At 35.6% G+C, this 16,596-nt stretch overlaps 1 protein-coding gene across 8 annotated transcripts; it reads left to right on the forward strand.

Moving 5' to 3' along the window:
- Positions 1–294: 294 nt before the first annotated feature.
- POK1 (phragmoplast orienting kinesin 1) lies at positions 295–15,925 on the forward strand. 8 transcript variants are annotated; one of them, XM_082873000.1, is made up of 35 exons: positions 295–1,081; positions 1,167–1,322; positions 1,470–1,553; positions 1,639–1,758; positions 1,864–1,977; positions 2,064–2,156; positions 2,237–2,401; positions 2,522–2,596; positions 4,237–4,324; positions 4,432–4,490; positions 4,586–4,649; positions 4,746–4,811; positions 4,887–5,042; positions 5,124–5,228; positions 5,376–5,623; positions 5,710–5,779; positions 5,883–5,945; positions 6,031–6,089; positions 6,421–6,481; positions 6,573–6,632; positions 7,614–9,755; positions 9,964–11,232; positions 11,313–11,420; positions 12,062–12,228; positions 12,314–12,401; positions 12,522–12,596; positions 12,971–13,210; positions 13,436–13,534; positions 13,611–13,685; positions 13,762–13,820; positions 14,467–14,578; positions 14,688–14,798; positions 14,971–15,141; positions 15,237–15,391; positions 15,693–15,925. In XM_082873000.1, the coding sequence occupies exons 6-34, from the start codon at positions 2,131–2,133 to the stop codon at positions 15,246–15,248; spliced, it is 6,093 nt and encodes a 2,030-aa protein (XP_082729126.1). In that variant the 5' UTR covers positions 295–1,081; positions 1,167–1,322; positions 1,470–1,553; positions 1,639–1,758; positions 1,864–1,977; positions 2,064–2,130; the 3' UTR covers positions 15,249–15,391; positions 15,693–15,925. The 8 variants fall into 8 exon arrangements, with proteins under 8 accessions (XP_082729126.1, XP_082729119.1, XP_082729120.1 ...); XM_082872993.1 differs by having other exon boundaries at positions 2,241–2,401; XM_082872994.1 differs by having other exon boundaries at positions 2,241–2,401; positions 15,698–15,925.
- Positions 15,926–16,596: the final 671 nt, after the last annotated feature.

Here is a 16,596-nt window from a genome sequence, read left to right on the forward strand (position 1 = left end):
ATAATGTCATGAAAAAATTAGAATGATACAAAGAAACTTAGCATGACTCTTATGTAAGGATGACTAGCACAAATCGATAAATAATTTAAATTTTGTCTTTTATACCGATTATAAGTATAAATAAATAACAAAAAGGGAAACAAATATCTAGGGGATAAAATATACGTGTCAATAAAATTTGGGGTCATTTTAAGAATTAGAAAGAGATCAGGGGTATCCGTCCAATTATCTTCTGCAGTTCAATTTGAAAACGGGCGGGCTTATATTATCGTCCACTATTCTAATCTGACACTCACAGCTACAGCCTTTCTCTATCTATCTCTCTAGATTCCTCAAATCTCGACAATGTCTGCCATGGCAAAAACCAATCATTCATCATAACCATCATCATTATCATAATCATTATCTCATTGATTGGTCTCAAACCCTAATTTCATCAAAACCTCCTTGACTCGTTTCTGTAATGTTAGGGTTACTCCATTTATGAGTGACACCCAGCTTCTTCTTCTGAAATCACAGCTCATCGATGTCGAAGGAAGCCTCTTCTGTTCGATTCCTCGCTCGAAACGATTCGAAGAACACACCAACGGAAGGAAACGAGAATGAGTTCGAAAACGAATCAAATTTAATTAATTTTCCACCTCCGAGAACACCTCTGAACGCAATTCCAGATCCTTCTCAATACCAGAGAGAACCTCAAGAGCTCGATTTTGAAGGTAGCCGAGTAAATCGATCATCAGATAAGAAAATCGAACAAGTTTCTGATATTCAGTTGGCGCTGAACAAAGCAATCGGAAATGTGGGTGGTTCGAATTACGCAACTCCTAGGGTTTCTGGTCGAGGAAAAGCACATTCTGAGCCAAACTCAGCGCAAAGTACTCCTGCGAGGAGGGTTTCGAATATTGGAGCATCATCAGTGGTTTGTGCTGGGCTTAGGCCTCCTCAGCACTCTGGAGCTAGAGGGGGGAGCTCTTCTAGGGTATATAGAGGGATTCCACTAGTGAATTCTGAGCAGTTCATTGAAGTCCCATACTTTGAGCTTGTGGAAGATCCTTCATTCTGGAAGGACCACAATGTGCAGGTATGTTTCATATATTATATCTTAATTGGCATTTGTTTCACTATTGTTGGTGTCTATGTTGATGTGCTGAATGTTGATTATACAGGTTTTGATACGACTTAGACCTCTAAGTAATACAGAGATGGTATTTCAAGGATATGGCCGATGCCTGAGGCAGGAGAGTGCCCAGACCTTGGCGTGGCTTGGCCATCCTGAAATTAGATTTACGTTTGATCATATAGCTTGTGAAATGATATCACAGGTGATATTTCAATCAATGTCCATGAAGCATCCATAATTTATTTTGATAGAGATGCATGCAAGCACATAAATAGACACATACGTTATGATGCATTGATTGAAGGTTTATATGGGTTCTTACCTGAATTATTGTATGAGTTTTGTGTAGGAAGAGCTCTTCAGGGTTGCTGGATTGCCTATGGTTGATAATTGCATGTCTGGATATAATAGCTGCATGTTTGCTTATGGCCAGGTATTAATTGTCAGAAATGTTTGGTCATTTTTTGGTAATGATGTGTAATGCCATAGATTTTGAGGTCTTTAATGTTTTCTTGCAGACGGGTAGTGGGAAAACATACACCATGATGGGTGAGATATGTCAGATGTATGGCAAGCTTAATGAAGATTGTGGGATTACTCCCCGTGTTTTTGAATATTTATTCACAAGGATTAGAGAGGTTAAATACATAGCTTTTCCATAAGTTCTATGTCTAGATTATTTGCAGGCATTTGATATGATCTTTCATACTCCTATAAGTTATTTATGAAAATCACTTGTCCAGGAAGAGGAGAACAAAAGAGATGAAAGACTGAAGTACAGCTGCAAATGTTCCTTTCTAGAGATATACAATGAGCAGATAACAGACCTCCTAGAACCTTCATCGACCAATCTGCAAGTAATTTTAGCTATATGCGATTCATTTCTGGGAGTTTCATTTTGTGTTATCATATCATGAGTTATATAATTGCTTTCATTCTATAGCTCAGAGAAGACTTAAAGAAAGGGGTGTATGTTGAAAACCTTACAGAACATAGCGTGAAAACCGTTAATGACGTTCTCAACCTTCTATTACAGGTGTGACTCAATAGTGAACGTTTGTGTTCTATTATTACTTGTTAGAGCATAAATTTTACTTGGACATTCTTTTATCCTAGACAGGGTGCTGCAAATAGGAAAATGGCAGCAACCAATATGAATAGCGAGAGCAGCCGGTCTCATAGTGTCTTCACATGCACGATTGAAAGCCACTGGGAGAAAGATTCCATGACCCACCTTAGGTTTGGAAGGTTAAATTTAGTAGATCTAGCTGGTTCAGAAAGGTAAGTACAGATTTTATAGTCTGGCTATGTCAGTTCATTGTGCTTATTTGCTGTACTCCTTTTTTTTTTTTTTTAATGATTTCGGTTTCTATGCTGAACTCATGGTGTTGATTTAATTAGGCAGAAAAGTTCTGGTGCAGAAGGAGACCGTTTGAAAGAAGCGGCAAATATAAACAGATCTTTGTCAACTCTTGGGTAATTAGATCATAAACGGTTTTTCTGTTAGGTTGCACTGAACAAAATGCATTAAATTTGTGTGTTTGGTTTGAGTTTTTTGAATTAAGTTTTTTGAAAATTAAGTTTTTTGGTTTTCGTGTTTTTTTGTTTTTAGTGAATATTTTTAAAATTTTAAACATTTTTTTTAGTTTTTTAGATGCACCTTACTTAGATGTATCTAAAAAGTAAAAAATTTGTGAAAAAATATTTTTTAAAATTAATAAATACATAAAAATATAAAAAATGTACTGAATTCTTGTATTTTTTTTTTTGTATTTTTGGTATTTAGTGAATTTTTAAAAGGTTTTTTTTCAATTTTTTTTACTTTTTAAGTATATTTATGTTAGGTATGTCTCAAAATTAAAAAAATTGCTCAAAATATTAAAAAAATTCAGTAAAAACAAAAAAACACGGAAAATAAGAAAGTAGAATTTTTTAAAAAGTGTTTTTGAAAAATGATAACCAAGCATATACTTTTCATAATTATGCATGTGTTTTTATATGCTATTATGGGCCCAGTGGATGTCATACCTTCCTGACTTGAGGCACTATGTTCTGAAGGAATAACTCAACTCCACTCAACAAGTCTTAATCCAACTTACTTGTGGTAGCTACATGAGGACTATATTCTAAAGGACTATTCTTCTTAATTATTTAGTTGATGAAACATGTTATACTTGACTATGTCTTCCAAAACATTGAGAGAGAAGTCGAGAACTCTTGATGAAGAATTAGAAGTGATACCTTTAAATTAAGGATTCTACATTGGTTAGTTTTTAGAAGAGGATTGAAGGATTGACTCAAGAACTATAATGTTCTATGAAATAAAAATCAATGAATGAATAAGTAAAATACTTCTATAGACATTCAAGGTAGAAACTTTCAATAATCGAACATATATACAGAATGAAAAAAAAGTATGACACATATAATTATAATCTTTAAGTTCAAATGCAGCTTAAAGGGTAGAGTACTTACTTTCTAGTTGAAATCTCTCAGTTGAAAGTTGTGTGCATACATACAGATCACAGTTTGAATCCGTTCATCTTCATGTATCTAACTTGTGGCTTCTAAGGTCAGGGCAATGTCAATTTGATACATATTTGCTCCAGGAAAATAAATAAGTTAATTATGGGTTGCAATGTGGAAATCTATGATTCTATTCATTCTGCGGACTAGGCAAGTCAAACTAAAATAGTTAATATTCAGATCTTATGATCCATTGCTCTTCTTCAAAATGATGGCAAGACACATTTTCCCTTGTCTCTGCCATGTTGAGGCGGTTTGGAAACTGCTTTATTAAAGGAGTGCCTCCATGAAGATCCAACGAGCCAAATAAGAAGCCTCCCTGAATTAATTTCCTTGCGATTTTTTTCCCAAACAAGCTGTAAAAAGTGCTCTTAGCAGGTTTGCTGTTTAATGGATCCTTGGAAAACTCAGCCTTATCTGAAACTTCTCAAACACAATCATAAAGGACAGCTTGATCGGAAATTTGATTCTGCATTCACTAACTTCAGCACAAAGTTGAATCATGATTCATGAATGTAGTGTTGGAGGCATGAGGTTTTTTGGTCTTCTAATCTGTTTCACTGTATCATTTCATTATTCTATGCTTGTAGCCTGGTGATAATGTCCCTGGTGGATTTAGCACATGGGAAACATAGACATGTACCGTACAGGGACTCTAGACTTACATTTCTACTTCAGGTCAGAGAATTAAAGCTACTACAAGGTGACTTCTAAATAATCATCGTAGGTACCTTTTGTTATGAGATATATCTCAAACTGGAGATGGCATTCATCTTTGGATGCAGGATTCTCTTGGTGGGAATTCGAAGACAACCATTATTGCAAATGTTAGCCCATCTATTTGGTCTGTGTTAAGCATAAGTCTTCTTTGTGTGAATAATTTTTTTAATTTGTTTTTTCTCTGTATTTTTTGTTGATTTCTTTTCATCATACCCGCAGCTCTGCAAATGAGACACTGAGCACTCTGAAGTTTGCTCAACGTGCCAAACTTATACAGAACAATGTACTGACTTTTACTCATATATTTCTGTTCCAATGGATCCTATATATAAATGCAACCTCTTTTGGCTTGTTTTTAATTTTTCTTCTAATTTTTTAGGCTAAAATAAATGAAGATGCTTCAGGTAATGTAACAGCATTGCAGCGGCAAATCCAACAGTTACAGGTATGGATTAGTCACAGCTTTTTTGCATGACATCAACATGTTAATGACACTAAGGTATTTATCTATTTGAAACAGGGCCAGTTGTCTTTCTTGATGAAACATTATGACATTTCAAGGTCTGTGCCAAGTTATCAGCAATCTAGATTGGCTGGTTTATCAGAGGAATATGAATCATCAGGGGAAAGAAATACATGTGATGATCATAACACACTAAGCATCCCCAAAAGGAAGGTAATCTTTATGTGTACATCGATAAGTTATTTGTTCCTGTCCAAAGCTTTGCATAGCATTCTGCTAATTTATATGTGGCAGGCAAAATGTTTGGAAGCTTCTTTACTTGGTGCCCTCAGAAGAGAGAAATTGGCTGAGACTGCAGTGAGGAGATTAGAGGCTGAAATCGAACAAATGAACCGCTTAGTATGTCTAGCTACAAAAATGAGCTCAACTTTCTTTTAACTTGAGAAATTTTAGAAAATTCTACTAGCCATTATTAGTTACTGCTGTGTTTCTAGTTTTGTATCAGAACCAGCAGTGGGATCTTGAAGGTTTAACTTACAGTTGTAGATTCTGTTGCAGGCTCAACAAAGGGAAGAAGATGCTCAGCGTGCCAAAATGGTGCTAAGGTTCCGCGAGGAAAAAATTAAAAGACTTGAATTGTTCGCAGACGGTTTAGTCTCTGCCGACAAGTATCTCATGGGGGAAAATAATAATCTAAAAGAAGAGATTCAGCTTCTTCAAGAAAGGATTGATAGAAACCCAGAAGTGACCCGGTTTGCATTAGAGAACATTAGGCTCCTCGACCAGCTAAGATTGTAATTCTCATGAATATGTTGCCTAATGTTTTAAAAGGGTGCTATCCATTTCCTTTGTCAGTGTCACTTATTGCTTTTACTGCCAGGTTTCAAGAATTCTATGAACAAGGAGAGCGAGAAAAATTGCTTGCCGAAATTTCAGAGTTGCGAGATCAGGTATTGGGAGATTATTTTCTTCTTATTTTTAGTTTCTTAATTGAACACCAAAATAAGTTCATCTAGCCAAGGGCAGCGTTTTAAAACATAATCTGTTCTGCAGCTTCTGGAAAGTCTTGAAGGAAACTGTGGCAAGCATAAATTTCCTTTGAGAACAGAAAAGCAGGTTTGGAATGCAATGTGTGATCAATTCCATTTGTTTGTTTCTGAACAGTTGCCATCTTTAATCTCTAAAGCTCCAAAAATGTCAGGATAATGATGCTGTGAAGGAGCTGGAAGACTACAAGAATATCAACTCCAAACTGATAAGGTATATTTTGCTTTATTTGATTATCTTATTCATGTTTATGAGCCTACATCTTCCCATTTGGCTGTGGGGCAGCTCACAAAACATATTGATATTTCAATTTACATGGACAATGCCTGGCTGGACTGATCATCTGAACACTCTAACAAGAACTTACTGTTTTGCACATGTTCTTCCGTAAAATGGAAAAGTGAAAACTGTTCTGTTTATTTGAACTTTATTATTCTATTGAGTTGAATTTGAGTACAAGGATTATAATACTGACCAGTGCCATTGACACATTCTTTTAACTTTTAAGTTGCTCCTTTATCCTTTTCCTTTCTTATTTATGCAGGGAAGTTGATGAATTACAAGCAGAACTGAGAAAATACAGTAACCAAGTTGTATGTGATTCGGTAAAGATAGCTTATAAGCTATTCAAAAATGGTAACTGAGATGGATTAAACTTTGTCATTTGGTGGTTTATGCTTTTTGCTTCCTTTGCAGGTTACAGATTCCGTAGTCAAGGATCTGGAGGAATTCAAGCAAACAGACAAATACTCATTGGTTAGAAGGCAGACTACTCTTGCATTTTGTGATACTATTATCTTTTGCAGTTCTTAGTTGCTGTTGCATCTCTGCTTATTTTCTGTTGAGTTTGTATACCAAAGTGGATTTTTTTTTTTATTGTGATATATTTCTTAACATCAAGTTGCTTCAATAGTTCATGCAAAAATTCACGAAACTTAAAATTGTCATAGCTTGATTTTCTTGTGTTCTATTCTGTAATCTATCTCAATTGCTATACGAACCAGATATACTTGTTTTTGCAGCAACTTATATGTATGTGCGTATGTACAATACAAATTATCAAATACACTTGGAATATGAAGCACCGGCACTTCAAACAAGTGCCATAGCGGTGTCGGCCACGGGGACATGGCGGGGACGCGTATGGGACATGCCACGTGGTGTGTCCCTTTATTTAATTAATTTGTTTTCAAGGGACATATGGGGGACACTTCCGGGACATGCCAACTGGTTTTTTCCCCTTTATCTTTAGTACTTTTGATGGATATTGAATGTTTATTACTTTCTTTTTTAGATTTAAATATTTAATTGATCATTCATAAAAAAGATATAAACGATAAGTGTTAACTTTAAAGTGATTTTTTTAATATCGAATTAGTATTAATTTTAGTTAATTTTGATTGTTTGTGGATATAATAATAATATGCATAGCAAATAAAAATATATGAAAAATATTTTATGCCCGTGTCCCCGACATGTTCGTACCCCAATTTATTTGAAATCACTGTATCCTGTGTCTGCATTTGTGTCTTTGCTACTTAGTTGGAAAATATGTTCCTTTTCTTTTACGACATCATATCAATTTCAATTACAAAGTCTTCTAAATCATGCCTGAAATTTTTGATCAAGTGTCTGATAAAGAAAACAAATAATTCCATGTGAATCTCCGAATATTTTACCCTTTCAATTTGAAATTTCTTGGTGATTTCAATTAATAATTAGTCTCCTCTGTTCCAGGATGAAACCATATCAATCAGAAGTGATTCAGGAGATGATATGACATCTTACAATCAGCCAGAGGATGAAATTCTGCAGAATAAAAATGACGAGAAGATTAGTGATGGTTTAGCTATGCAGTCTAGTTACCCTTATGAAGAGCTGATGCTTGCAAGATCCTTAATTAAAACAATGGAATCTGAGCAGGTCCGCTTAATCAAAGAGCTGCAGTTTATGCAGAAGGAGAATCATAGATACATGGAAATCCTAAGCAATAAGGACGTGGTAGACAGAGAATCTGTGCTTAAGCTTGAAAGCCACTGTAAAGAAACAAGTAATTTAGAAAATCAAAAGCAGGCTTTGGTGATGGGAAGCAGCAAAGACATCAGCACAGCAGCTTTGCAAGCTAAGTTGGACAGGGTGACCAAGGAACTTGAGGAGGCTCAATTACTTAATTGCCAATATCAAGAGGATCAGGCATTGCAGCTATCTCAGAAGCACCAAAGTGAATTAGTCTGCGAGCAAGTTGAGATGGAAACAGCAAAAACAATTCTTCATTTACAGGAAGAGGTGGCTGCTATTCAGTCAGAACTTGAGGGGAGATTATGTTACACAGCTGAAGAAAATATGAGACTGAGAGACACAGTAGCAGCTAAAGAGGATGAAATAAGGGCATTGTGCATGGAGTGGGAAAGGGCAACTTTGGAGTTAACAAGCTTCCTAATAGAAGGCTCTAAATCCCTCAGGGATGCCTCTGGCCAGATAGAAAGTATTGCTTATTCATTTCCTCATGTTAATGATTGGCTTGGTGAACATGTTGAAAGAGCTGCTAAAGTTTGTGTCGAGAAGGAAGAAACAATTCTACTGTTACAAAAAAGCCTGGAAGATGCACAAAATATGGTATTGGACATGGAACAGAAGTTAAATTCCTTGAAGGGAGCAACAGTGGCTTTAACTGAAGTTCAGCAGAGAGAAAATGATGCAAGCACTACGGAGACAATTCAGTTGTCTGCGCTGTTAAATTCTAAACTCAATAAGATAGATATGCCAGAGAACAGACTCATGTACACGGATGATCAGATCACTGAACCAGAAAGTAGTGCCAATGCTGTATTCCTAGGGGAGAAGAGAATATCTGATAGTGTGGAGGTTTCTCTCAGAAATACTACTGAAGGACATATTCCCATGTCAAAATCTGCTACACCATCTGAAATGGGAAGCCAACAGATTTCTGAGATGAAGGTTCATGGAAATGCTTTGTCACTAGAAGATATCAAAAGTCAGGTTGAGCTGGCAAGGCTGGTACTGTTGGAAACTGAGAATGATATTTACACATCGTGTGCCGATGCAGAAATGTATATATCATCACTTCAAAGTGACATCCACGAAGCTTCTTCTCTTTATAGGGAGTTGGTTCGGGGTTTTGTGGAAAACATTCATGAGATGAGAAAGAACTTTGTGGTGTTGAAGGAGAACTGTAGAAATCGTCAAGTTCAGACAGTGAAAATTCCATCACTGGAAGCCCGTGAGATTCCAAAGCATGAAAACCAGTATTTTCTGCTACATCAAATAAGAGATGAACTAGCTGAGACAAATGACAGACTGAATACAATAAATGCTTGCATCAAAAAAATATTGAATATGTATGATTGCCCAGTTAGAGCTGAAGATTTAGTAATAATAGATAAATGGAGTGCAATTTGTTCGGGCTCTGATTTTTCAGCTGAATTTGTCGCTCCAGAATTGAGTTTGGATGGGTCTTCATCTACCTGCTGCTATGGTACCCCTGGAGAAATAACTGAACAAACTTTGGACCAAGAGTTCAGAGGAGGCTCAATTTTGTCCACTGATGATCAAGAATCAGAGAAGTCAGAAGGACTTGTCCAAAGTTCAATTTGCGACGAAACAATAATCTTGTGCTTGAGAAAGGAACTCAAGAAGGCCAATGATGCTTTCAATAAGTTAAATGTTCAGTTAGCTGCCCTTTTCCATGAGAAGGAAATTAGAAATTACAGAGAATCACTTGGTTTTGTGAATATTAATGAACAACAGATATGTAGGAATGGGCTTAATCAGCACAAAAACTTGGAATTGACTCCAGCGCTTCAACCTTCTGAGTTGATACTGCTGGAAGCTGAAGCGGACTACTGTAATATGAGAGAGGTAATAATTTGGGTTCAACTAACACTGCAAATCATCTTCCCAAATATTATTTACAATGAACTAATAGTTGCATTTCCTTTACTTTTATATTTTTGAAATATGTCAAACTCCTTTAAATAGCATGAGAAAATCACTGATCTTTTCTTTTCTTTGTTTTGTTAATGCAATTTTTTGTTGTGCATTCGTCACTAATGAGAAAAATATTCAGGCCAGTGGCTTCTTCACCAAATTGGAGGAGGCTGGTGCAACCATGAAAGAAGCTGATGTTATGTTAAATACATTGCTGAAGGCAAATGAAAGTGCAAAACAATTGACTGGTATGTGGAAACAAACAGGAGAGGAATTGATGACGGAGAAAGCAAGCTTGATTAATGAAATCGAACGACTCCAATTGTTAATCCGTTTGAAAGATGGACAGAACGAAATGCTGCTGGATCAGATTCATTACAGTTTGCAAGAAACTGCGGATTCAATATCCTTACTCGAAGGGTCTTTTCTGCGCATGCAAACAGATGTGGATGAAATGTTCAAGGTAATATACGGTGATGCATTGACAATGGCACAGGTCATATTGAATTGCTTTTGCAAGTCAAGATCATCTTTGGAAGACATTTTCTGTGAGACAATGGGGCAAGGATTTGCCTCATTTGTGCTGTACCAGTGCCATGTTGGAGGATCTTTCCGCAAATTCCCCAGCTTCACAGTAGATCCCGGTTTCCATCAAGCCAGACCCCAAGAAGGCTGTTTATTAATGAACAGCTCAGGAAGTGAAAATGATACTCTGGTTAATGGTGTGAATGGTGGAGAGAAAGCGGATCAAAGTGCAGTTTTCAAAAGATTGGATGAGAGGGAGTTGGCACATGATAATCTGTTGGATGAAAATGTGTTGCTAAAGAAAGAATTGGAGAGGAAAGAAGTTGTATTGAAGGGTTTGCTTTTTGATTTTAGCTTGTTGCAAGAATCTGCTTCCACCATAAAGGACATGAAAGATGAAACTGAAAAATTAATAGTGGTTTTGAGCCAAGTACAGCAAGAGCTACAGATGAAAACAAATCAGCTCAATGATGTGTTGGTTCAGCATACAAAACTTGAAGATCAGTTGGCTGATACTGAAACTGCTTTGTTTGTCTCAAATTCTTATCTTGAGCAGGCTAAGGGAACAGTAGACATTTTATCAAACCAAATTGCTGAGTTGAGAGTGCTCTTGAAAGATCTTTACCTCAGAAAATCAGAAGTTGAAGAGCAATTGGAGGAACAGCAGGAGGTTGTCAAAAGTTTAGAAGAAGAAATTCTCCGTATGAATTCTTCGATAGAGAAAAAATTAATCTCTTCAATTGAAGATATGGAGGATGATTTGAGGAGGGTTACCATTGAGAGAGACCAACTCCGAGAACAAGTTGGCACCCTCCAAGATAAGCTTGAAATGGCCTATGCAATAGCTGATGAAAATGAAGCTAATGCTGTTGAAGCCCGGCAGGTATGCACAAATGAAGAACTTTTACAGTTGCAGCTAATTTCTGTTTTTCCCATTTATTAAATTTGGCATAATTTTTCTAGGACTCGGAGGCAAGTAAAGTATATGCTGAGCAAAAGGAAGAGGAGGTTAAGATTTTAGAACATTCAGTCCAGGAGCTTGAGTGCACCATTAATGTATTGGAGAAGAAGGTTAGATTATCCTACATAACTATCGTCTTATTTTTGCGGAACAGTGACAAAAAAGATAGTTTTCAGAACATTGTGCTAATATATAATTTCAAATTTTGGATGCCTACATTTAGGTGGTTTTTAATGAATTGCATGGCTTGGTTATTATTTTTCAAAAACACTTTTAAGAAAATTCTACTTTCTTATTTTCCGTGTTTTTTTGTTTTTACTGAATTTTTTTAATATTTTGAGTAATTTTTTTAATTTTTAGACATACCTAACATAAATATACCTAAAAAGTAAAAAAAAATTGAAAAAAACCTTTTAAAAATTCACTAAATACCAAAAATACAGAAAAAAAATACGAGAATTCAGTACATTTTTTATATTTTTATATATTTATTAATTTTTAAAAATATTTTTTCACAAATTTTTTACTTTTTAGATACATTTAAGTAAGGTGCATCTAAAAAAATAAAAAAAATGTTTAAAATTTTAAAAATATTCACTAAAAACAAAAAAATACGAAAACAAAAAATTCTCAGTTTTCAAAAAACTTAATTAAAAAAACTCATCTTTACTTTTGGATTTTCTGGATACTGATTTCTTACATTTTTCCTGTTTGTTTTTCAACCAACTGAATTACACACATTCTGTCTTAGGTGTATGAAATGGAAGAGGATGTAGAAAAACATGAGTTGATAAGAGAGTCCCTAGAATTGGAACACCAAGCGCTGAAAAGTAGAATGCTAACAGTTGAAAACTTCACTGAAAGTATGGGTTCTGAAAACTCAAATGTCGAACAACAACCTGAAGATCAACTGTCTAGGTCAGAAGTGATGCTTGCTTTCTTTGTACAAATTGTTGGTTCCTGTTCTGACTATTATTTGGTGTCAATGAAATTATTGCTGCAGACAGCTGCATAATAGATCCCTGGAACTTCACGAGGCACGCAAGCGGATAAGACTTCTTGAAGAAGAAGGAGCAGAGCAGGCTAAAGAGGTGCAGCTGTTATTTCTAGCACATTTGAATCTCAATGGGAAAAATTATCCTAGTTTACGATTGCTTGTTTATAACCTGATTTTTTGCTGTTCTAATGGGAATTGTTACCTTTATATGTAGATGAAACAATGCAAAGAGTACATCTCTGAACTAGTTTTGCATGCTGAAGCACAGGCATCACAGTATCAACAGAAGGTACAAAATCAGATAAGCAGGCTGAAGCTGTTTTTTTATTCTTTTTTCTTTCTTCTTCTTCTCTTTGTTCCACCAAGCTACCATTTGTATAAATTGCTGGCCAATAATGAGGATACCTTTGTCACAGTATTTGAGCTTTTCTCACTGAACAGAAATGTGGCATATTACCACTATTTTCTTGGACCTGAATATTGCCAAGATTCAGAATTGTTTGTATACAAGCTTTTTCATAAAAGCCACTCATGGTGGGACCTAACCTCACTGAACCATTGCTCATGTTAGACATAGGATATGGTTAGATTGGTCTGTTCACCTCAACCAAAATGTGCTGTGTGTTTGAACTTGTGCATATCTGATCCATGTCCTTTGAACAGTACAAAACCTTGGAGGCAATGGTTCGTGAAGTGAGAAGCGATTCATCAACGTTGATACCTGCAACATTGACATCCGATAAAACAGAGAAAAGCTCAATGAGGCCAAGGGGTTCTAGCTCACCATTCAAATGCATTTCAAGTTTGGTTCAGCAGATGAATTTGGAGAAGGATCAGGAGTTGTCAGTGGCCAGGTTTCGTATAGAAGAGCTAGAGGCATTGGCAGCTAGTAGGCAGAAAGAGGTAAAGTAGCTGTCTTACTGTCTTACGTAATTGTCCCGCCTGTACAAGTCCTTTGCTTGCATTGCAATGATCATATAATTTAAGTTTTGCACCCTTCTGAAAGCCAATAGTTACCTGACTGGAGAATTCATTTATTGTTTGATTCCAGAGTTTTCTTTTTGTTGTTTATTTAAAAGATATTTGATAGTTTGTTGCATTGTATTGATCCATTGTGTGCCACCACAGTTATGTATGTTGAATACTAGATTGGCTGCAGCTGAGAGCATGACACATGACGTCATTCGTGATTTACTTGGTGTTAAGTTGGACATAACTAATTATGCAGTAAGTTTCAGACTTGCACCTTGAAACAGGATTATTTGAAATTGCATTTCTCATTTGTGTGCATATTGCTTTCTAGAACTTGATAGACCAATATCAGCTTCAAAAATTAGTGGTGGACGCTCAGCAACAAGCACAAGAGTCCATTGCAATGGTACATTGTCTAACATTTGTATTTCAATATTTATTGGTTTAACTTGGCCTTACATATGTACTTTTTATTGTGTTAGGAGCAAGAAATTCTCAATCTTAGGAGGAAGATCAATGATTTAGTTGAGGAAAGAGAGGGGTGAGTTGATCCCTATCATCTTTTGATACGGAACTCTTTCATCTGCTTTCCCAATAAATTGAAAATCAGAACTGCACTCTGGTACTTGTATACGAAGTTGGGGTCCTCATATGCCTTTTGATAAAGTTGTAGACGTATATTTTGAGGTGCTTAACTATAAAGTCTCCTACCCTTGACCCTCTAATATGAAACCATTTCACTTCGCATAACAATAGAAATAAGATAATTTTTGGAGCAATAAACTCGGTTCTATTGCCAACAATAGACAATTACGTGAAACAACAATGAAGTCATATTTTCTTACTATATATTAAAATGGAATCTGCATAGAACACAAGAAAATTTGATATATGTTTGCATATGCCATGATTTGGCCAGTGATTCTTGGACCTTTCTTTTATTTCATACATATATAAAAAAAAGGAATTCTCCAGCAATCTAATACTTAGCGTCTATATTAATATTAATAATTGATTAATTGTGGACACTAATGCTTTTAATTGTTTCCCTAGAGTAAACCTAACACTTCATTCTATTAAGCTTACTGTCTTCATTCTATTAATTAGTGGAGAATTGGCCATTCACTGCCCTAAGGTATACCCTTGAATTCCATGTAATATGATAGTTTGCATGGATTTCTATGTAGAAGCATATCAGAAGTAAATAGAAGACATGCAGATATGCTTGATGCTCAGATCACTATTGAACAACTACAAGAAAGAGATCAGTTGCTCACTGCACAAAATGAAATGTTGAAGGTAATACATCCGTAGACACTTCATTCCAACAACAGTAGTAACTTAATCTGAAATGTTATTAATTTAGCCGTCAAAAAGTTCCTTCAATTTGCTGCTACCTCTTCATTAGGTGGACAATAGCAATTTGAAGAGGAGGATTGTGGAATTGGATGAGATAGTGAAGAAACTATTTGCAGCACAAAATGCCCCGCTGCGCTTCCAACAGCAGATGAAGATCAAGGCAGGATTTTAATCTATTTTCTCTTCTGTCTTTCTTCAAACCCCTGAACCCTTTCATCCAATCCCAAACAACCCCCCCCCCCCCCCCCCCCCCCCCCCCCCCCCCTCTCTCTCTCTCCCTTGGAATGTTGGTTTTCTATTTCTTATGTGCCAAAGTTTTCTTGGTCCAATAGGAGAACAACTTGTTGAAGCAGCAAGGTGATGCTGATCTTAACAGGCGGCTATCAAAGTCTGAAAAAATTCTTTCACGAGTGAACAATGAACTGGCTCAGTATCGTAAATCTGATGGCAGAGATGCACACGACAAATTGGACGGGCCTGTGATAGAAAGAAGAATCAGGCAAGTAAAACGTCAAATATGCTGACTGAAATTTGTGCAGAAAAGCTCGCTTATCAAAGTATATGTTTGATGATCTGGTCAATTTTATGAAACAGGAAGCAGAAGACCTAGTTTTGATTATATTCTTCAAAGGAACTGCGTAAGGCTCATTTTGGTTGAATTGCAAATTCGTATGGCATGCCACCATGTTTTTTCATTCATGAGTGATAGAGGAGAGGGGACTGTTTAGGCTTGCTCTTCCATACAAATAGAAGGTAATTATATTACAGTTTCTTCAATATTTTCCTGCTAATTGTTTTTAGTGCTGTTCAGAACATCAATTCCGTACTCAAAACCAAGTGGATGGTTACAAAAGATAATTGTTACGACCGAATTATCAGCTTCTGGCACAGGATAACAATACAATAAGATTGCTCCATGACGAACTCCCATGTTCTATTTAAGTTAACCTTTTTGTTTTTCATTATTTATATATGTAGTTTTTTTTTCCCTTCTTCTAAAGATTCCAGTGATTTTACCGAGCAACTATTAATTACCTTTATCATTTTGATGCAGATTAGACGATTTTATACTATAAGGTGTCACCTGTACATATGATTCCACAGCTTGTGATTTTTTTATTTTTTTAAACTTTTAATCTTACCCATTTTTGAATGTGTGAGAGTGGAAATGTGGTGATTTTGTGTGCTATTGTATTCAAATATGGTTTTGGGCAAACGTCACATTATGCTTGTTTAGTTTTAAACTTTGTTTGATCGCATTGAATGACCAATTCTGATTATCTACAATGTCCACACGGAAATTCTGAAAGTAATTCTTTTCCACTTTGATGGTCATGGTGTCAAAAAGGAATGAGCTACTTAGGTGATCTACACTTTTAATGCCGCCTCTGAAGAATTGAGTTTGTGAAGGAAAAAGAAGAAAAAAAATTCTGGGGAAAAAAAACAAATAGCTTCGGTTTTATTTACGATAAAAAGACTTAAAAAAGGCTACAAATATATTGAGTCTCCTCTTACACAGGAAGTTGGGCAAAATTTTCATTGCACGCCTTTTTCAAATTATAATTCAATGCGGATAAAATTGCAAATTAACATGATTAAGAATTTTATGTACTTTATTAACTAGTGATATTTTAACATAGTATGATCGTTATATTTAATATTTATTGTTTGCTCATATTAGTTACCTCTTTTGACTTTTTGAGTCTCACTTAAATTATGATTTGATTATGAAAAATGACATAAAATTAATAGTACCATGAATCTACTAAAAAGGTGAGATTAGTATTCCATGAATAATGTGGGATTAATAATCCTATTCCGTGAGATTGGAGATGAAAATACTATTTTGTTCCTACTTTACAAATATAATGTTTCATTTTATATAATGAGCGGTTTTATGTAATTTCACATATTTAATCTTAATTAATTAATACCTTACACTAGTGCACAAAAAACAC

The sequence above is a fragment of the Camellia sinensis genome, chromosome 6 (assembly GCF_055761805.1).
Source record: "Camellia sinensis isolate YWXY chromosome 6, ASM5576180v1, whole genome shotgun sequence".
In the NCBI taxonomy this organism is placed as follows: domain Eukaryota; kingdom Viridiplantae; phylum Streptophyta; class Magnoliopsida; order Ericales; family Theaceae; genus Camellia; species Camellia sinensis.

Excerpts from the sequence above, each read along its gene's own strand:
- POK1 (XM_082872993.1), top strand. The coding sequence starts at position 527 with ATGTCGAAGGAAGCCTCTTCTGTTCGATTCCTCGCTCGAAACGATTCG. Across the intron at positions 11,233-11,312 it reads ATGCTGTTGAAGCCCGGCAG|GACTCGGAGGCAAGTAAAGT; the intron begins GTATGCACAAAT and ends TAATTTTTCTAG. Across the intron at positions 13,535-13,610 it reads TGGACATAACTAATTATGCA|AACTTGATAGACCAATATCA; the intron begins GTAAGTTTCAGA and ends ATTGCTTTCTAG.